The sequence below is a fragment of the Symphalangus syndactylus genome, chromosome 8 (assembly GCF_028878055.3).
Source record: "Symphalangus syndactylus isolate Jambi chromosome 8, NHGRI_mSymSyn1-v2.1_pri, whole genome shotgun sequence".
Classification (NCBI taxonomy): domain Eukaryota; kingdom Metazoa; phylum Chordata; class Mammalia; order Primates; family Hylobatidae; genus Symphalangus; species Symphalangus syndactylus.
In genome coordinates this window covers 46,083,254-46,089,253 of record NC_072430.2, presented here as the reverse complement: position 1 = coordinate 46,089,253, position 6,000 = coordinate 46,083,254, and the positions used below count along the sequence as shown (strand labels likewise).

General features: G+C 50.5%; 1 protein-coding gene across 5 annotated transcripts in view; it reads left to right on the top strand.

Moving 5' to 3' along the window:
• Positions 1-4,211: 4,211 nt before the first annotated feature.
• Positions 4,212-6,000, top strand: part of PCNX1 (pecanex 1) — a 207,257-nt gene continuing 205,468 nt past the window's right edge. For 3 of the 5 annotated variants that reach the window (XM_055288935.2, XM_055288933.2, XM_055288934.2), the window contains exon 1: positions 4,459-4,756. In XM_055288935.2, the coding sequence (XP_055144910.1) occupies positions 4,604-4,756 (153 nt within the window). In that variant the 5' untranslated portion in view covers positions 4,459-4,603. Of the gene's footprint in view, positions 4,757-6,000 lie in introns of all 5 variants that reach the window. The other 2 variants (XM_055288936.1, XM_055288932.1) reach the window with 1 other exon arrangement.

Sequence of the window (6,000 nt, the reverse complement as noted above, 5' to 3'; positions counted from 1 at the left end):
AAGGCGGGCGGATCACGAGGTCAGGAGATCGAGACTGCGGTGAAACCTCGTCTCTACTAAAAAATACAAAAAAATTAGCCAGGTGTGGTGGCGGGCGCCTGTAGTCCCAGCTACTCGGAGAGGCTGAGGCAGGAGAATGGCGTGAACCCGGGAGGCGGAGCTTGCAGTGAGCCGGGATTGCGCCACTGCACTCCAGCCTGGGCGACAGAGTGAGACTCCGTCTCAAGAAAAAAAAAAATAAATAAAAATAAATACAATCTCTAATTGGAAAGCCATTGGTTTCTGTGCTTTGTTTAATCAATGTATACGAACTGAGTGTTAATTGATGCTAACAGCTTTCTCTGCTAGGCCTTGTGGAACATGCTGAGAAGTGCCTTGCCCTCAAGGAATGTACAGTTTAGATGGAGGGATTTGAAGTAGCACATAATTAAGTGCTAAATGAGTGGAACATGTGAGTGCTCTAGGCTGTTCAAAAAATAGAAGAATGGGTTTGGAGTAGTCGTAGTAGATTTTAGCAGGCAGGTGGAAGGGTAATGTTTTCTAAGTAAGGCAAATTGTATCAGTAAAAGCACAGAGGCAGAAATTAATAAATGAGTGGGCTGATAAACATAAATAGTTATACTGATATTCACCAATAAAAAAGGTTAATGCTGGGGAGTAGCGGCAGTTAAGCTGGAGAAAATAGTGATTCAGGTTGCTGGGGACTTTGCCCGGCTAAGGAGTATCCCTTTAGTCCTGAAGGGAATTAAAGGCTTTTAAGAAAAGTGGATTAGGGAGATTAATTTGTTAGTGGAAGGTAGAATGGTTTAGAAGAGGAGAAATTGGTGGTAATAGGAGACTGCTGGGTATGACTTGAGGGGATTCGCCAGAACGGTTGATCTGGCAACGTAAGGGAAGGGTTGAGCAGGAGAAAGACTGTGGAGACTAGACACTGGGGAAGGATATATGAGGTTCCAAGTCTGAGTGAGCTGGAAAATGTTGGTTTCACTAAGACAAAGAAAAGGGGCGGGCCTGGGGGAAGACATGGATACTTACTGCATCTGGATCATTGGCAGGACATGTGGGCCATAATGTCTCAAGTAGATAATTGCCACACAAAAATGGATCAGAGCTGCAGTTTGCATGACTCTGCTCCAAGGTGGGCTTGGGTGGGGTTATTCGATTTTGTACATTCAGCTTTGTCCTTTTCAGGCGGGAGAGAGCATCTGCTGTCGAGTACTCTCAGTCCCCAGGAGGCCTATGAGCTAGTCAGAAAATATAATTTTAATAGGATTAGCCGAGAGATGAGCAAATGTCAAATGGTGATTTGGTAGTATGTCATGGCTGCTAACTTTGACATGCTAAGTGTAACATTATTAATGGCTTCTATGCATGGCTAAGAGGGTTAACACTTAGCAGAATTAGTTCCCTGGATTTTCGTCCTGCTCTTATATTTTATGGGCATGATAGAATGTGCTACCTTGGGCAAACCATTTAACCTCTCTGTGCCTTAGCTTCTAGTTTATAAAATAGGAAGCTTGTTGTGGCAGCATTCATAAACATTTTGAGAGCCACAGAGAGCACTGTAGGATTGTCTTTCTTCCCCTCACCCCAATGACTGAGTCAGTCATTTGGAAAGATCAGCTTTTTCACTGGATACTTTCAATTGCTACTCCCTAAGTCAGTTAATTAGTATTTTTCTAAAATGCTTCTACCAGTCCAGAGCTGAAAGATGTAGTCTCTAACTGCCTTTTCTACTCTCTGAGCCTGCCAATCCTGCTAACCCCTTTTCACCCAATGGCTATTGCCGTGTGACTCCCACCTCTAGGTTCTGGGATCAATCCCAGTCATTTTGGAGGGCAACTAGAGCTTTATATTAACACTCTGGGACTTCAACGTAAGGAAACCATGCTCAGTGTGAAATTTGGTCCTAGTTCTAGGTATTAGGCTCCTGCTTTGTTTGTAAATCTCACTCTGTCCCCCCAGACCCAGCCTTTGAATATTTGTTACGTCCTGTTGGGTCCTCGAACTTGGGCCTCCAGTGAGTATCTCAGTAGCTCAAGGATCTGAATTCTATTTGTTTTCATCAATTCCCTTAAAAGGCAGACCTAGAAAACCCCAGCACTGAAGCTGGGGCCTTGCTATAAGCAACACACTTTCTCAAGGCTTGCCATGATTTCCCAATTTTTGCCCACTCCTGGATTTTCCAAGGCTATGTGTTCCAGCTGTCCGTTGGCTTACAACACCCACATTCTCTGTTTAACAGGACTGATGCCGGCTGCCTTCCTGGCCTGCTGCCGGTTCCATATCCTCCAGATACCGCATTCTGGCTGAACGTTTATCACGTCAGCTGGGTTGGCCTCCGATTCCATGGATGTATCTGGTTCTAGTTTCCATTTCTCCCCATCCACCTCACCCTCATTATGGTTAATCCTTTTATATTAAACCATAGCGGATCTTTGCTGCGTGGAAACTCATGTGGTATTGGAATTTTATCCTTGTTTACATCTTTCTTTGTGTTGGAAAGGTTGGGATTACTTCCAAAACCTTCCCAGAGAGCTTTCCTGTCTCCGTTAGGGGAAACAAATGAAAACTTGACAATAGCTGGTATCTATGACACTAGCTTCAAGGCCACTATTTTAATTGTAAAATTGCATCATTTAGTCATAATTTTGCTTTTAGATATACAAATATATTTTAAAGTATATTTTGTCCAGTGTTTACTCACAGCTCTCAATTTCAAGGTATCTTACTGGAACTCAGTGGCTTTGTGGTTATAAGGACATAAACAAATCAAGGCTAGGGATGGTGTGGTGTTCTACAGTGGTAAGGTACATTAGAATCCTCCGGACAACTTGTTAAAACAGATTGCTGGGTCCCACCCCACAGAGTTTCTATGGAGTGGTGCCCTGAGAATATGCACTTTGATGAAAACTGGTCATGTATTTAAGCTGGTCATAGATAACCAGAAGGTACTGAGCTGTTCTTAATGAGTTCAAACTTTTACCTGAAATGGATAAGGTGGAGAGCCTCGAGAAATGAACTTCCAAAGTTCAGTGCATGCAGTTAGCATGACTGCTGGTTTTAGAGTTCTCAACCACTTATTGCTTATGAGCAATAATAAGTGGCCATAAGCATTTGGCCAATCACTTAACTTGAGTTTACAGGTTTTCTCATCCATAAAATAACAATAGCTGCTGTGCTGTCCTCAAAGGGTTGTCCTGAGGTCTGAATGAAATGGGTATGATAGTGTTTGAGCAACTATAAAGTGGTATGGCACTGGGAGGTATTGTAACGGTTTTTCATTACTCTTCTTAAAATATCACCAGTTTCCTTTGGCTCGTTTCCCTCATTAATTACAGCAACTTTAATCTGGGAATACACAGTACTTTTATTGCCATAAAAGCCAAACTTCAATAAACTCAAATTTCAAACTCTTTTTTATAAAATTTTATTCAGTGAGATCAGACACGCCTTATAAACATTACACAGAGCCAAGAATGATTCCGTTTTTACAGCTATAAAAAGAGACCTACAAGACCCTATTGTAATTTGGAGTGGAGTCACGGTTAATCTTTTTCAACCCTGTTTAGATTGGCCCATTGATAAAAATGGCTGCTAGTTACAGCACCACAATCACCGCGTACAAATGGTAACCTGTCCACTCCATACTTCCATGTCCTGTGCCGCTTCTATTAACTTGTCTTTGGAAGTAGTAAATTCTCCCAATCTGCACGTGGCTATTTTTTCTCACACACGGGCCAACACAGTTCTTGCTCAACTTGTGTGCGTTTATGACTTTTCAACAGTGTCATCAGCCATACCTAATTCTTCCAGGCCTTCAATATCTCAGGTGTTAGCTTCAGTTGTTCCTAGGTCTCTCACAAATATCATAAATGACAGGCAGAAAGCTTTTCTGGAGTCAAGATCTGTTAGTTTCGGAGTCAGAGAGACCCCGCTTAGAGACTGGCAGGTGAACTTGCAAGGGGGTCTACCAGGGGCAGAATGGGGTCACTTGGACCCATCAGCCGCGTCTCAGCCACCTCCGCAGCCCCCGGGGCCCTGAACCCGGGCCGCGTTGGCGCGCGCTTCTCCCGGACGTCGGCAGGAGGCGCCCGCGGCGGCCCAGGCGCGGCGCGCACCCGCGGGTAGCCGGCCCAGGGGGCGGAGGGAGCGGAGAGGAGGAGCTGGAGGGGGCGCGGCTTCCTCTCTGTAGCTCCCGGGCGCCGGGCCTCTTTCTCTGCCGGGCCCAGGGCTGGTGGCCGGCGGGGGTCGCGGCGGCGGCAGCGGGGGCGCTGGCGGGCCGCGGGTGGCGGGGGCCGCGCCGCAGCTCCGGGTGTTAGGAGACAAAATGGCGGCGGCGCTCAGGAGGCCGGTCTCCTCCTCTCCGCCGTCCTCCGCCCCGCCGCTCGCCGCCTCCTCCTCCCGGGTCTCCTCCTCCTCGTTCGCTGCCTCCTCCTCCTCCTGCAGCAGCACCAGCGACCGCCGAGGCGCCGGCTCGCTCTCCCGGAGCTCCGGAGGGGGATAGACGAGGCAGCTGCAGGCTCCGGCGACCGAGGCCGAGCTGGGGCCGGGGCGGGGACGGCGGCGGCGGCGGCGGCGACGGCGGCGGCGCCGGGTGGGGATGGGGTCGCAGACGCTGCAGATCCTCCGACAGGGGGTGTGGGCCGCGCTCAGCGGGGGCTGGTACTACGACCCGCACCAGGCCACCTTCGTGAACGCGCTGCACCTCTACCTGTGGCTCTTTCTGCTGGGCCTGCCCTTCACCCTCTATATGGTGAGTGTGGGGGCGGGGAGCGGGTGGCTCCTTCCCCGCGAGCCGGTGGGGTGGTGCTGGGGTCGCGCCCTCTTCCTCTTCCACGGGGTCTCGTCCCCCGGGGGCCGCCACCCTCTCGGTGTGAGGCTCCCCGCCCCCACTGCGTGCTCCCACTCCTCTCTTCGGGGCTTTCCCGGTTTCGGCGGTGACACAAGCGATGAGCCCACGGCAGCCCGCGCCGGCCGCCCCCGTCCGCTCACTGGGAAGCGGCAGCGTCCTAGGCCCGTTCTCGGGGTTCCCTCCCGCGGCCACCCGGCTAGGCCATCCCCGCCGGGGCCCCCCGCCCGTGGGGCTGTGAGGCAGGCGCCAAACGCTCTGCGCCTTTAGGGGAAGCCGCATCCATCCTTGGCACGCTGGGTTTCTCGGGCACCCGGCACTGCCCGCCCCCGCCGCGGCCCTCGCCCGGGGCTCCCGGGAGAGGCCGCCTGCCGCCTCGCCGCTATTCCGCGTGCGGAGCCCCAGGAGCGCGGGGGACCGTGCGGCTCTGCTCTGAGTGTGTGTGTGGGTCGTCCGGGCTCGTCCTCCAGGGATCCTGGGTGGTGGCTGAAAACCCGGTTCGGAACCTTCCTGCCTCTAAAAAACCGTTGTTGTGCTTCGCAGCGGTTCTTCTCTGTTCTGCCCCGTGGCCGGTGGCCGTGGTGCTTCCTGGCCTCCCTGGGGGAGGGAGCGGGGAGATACGGGGAATCTGGCTGGCATTTCAGCGGATTTGTTTGGGTTGGTTCAAGGCCTTTGGCGGATAGGAGTAGGGAGAGTACTGCCTGTTGCTGAATTCGGTGCGATCAGCTTCTCTGAATCATCTGTGTTTTTAAAGCGACACTGAAAGTTGTTAAGCGCAGTTTTTAAAGCACTTTAGGTTAGGGTGGGGCATTAGGGAAACTCGTGTGGACAGAGATGATACTTAAAGCTTCATTTACAATTTCAAAGTAGTCAGAGGGGAGGAAAGGATCTGAACTTTTTGTTTTAGGAGAATTCCTTTGAATATATTTCTGCTAACTTTGAGGTTCTTCGTGGAGCTAGAGACATGGTGCTGAGTTAGAAAATCCCGGAGTACCACTATGAGAAGTGCAAAAGGTGAGGACACACAATTCTTCCCTAAGTGAAGTTCGGTTTCACTAATGGGCAGGAAAAGTGTCTGCTTGGGGGAAGATGTGCTAAATTTCACATTCTCAAGCAGATTCACATTTTTCGTTGAAATTGTTTTGAAG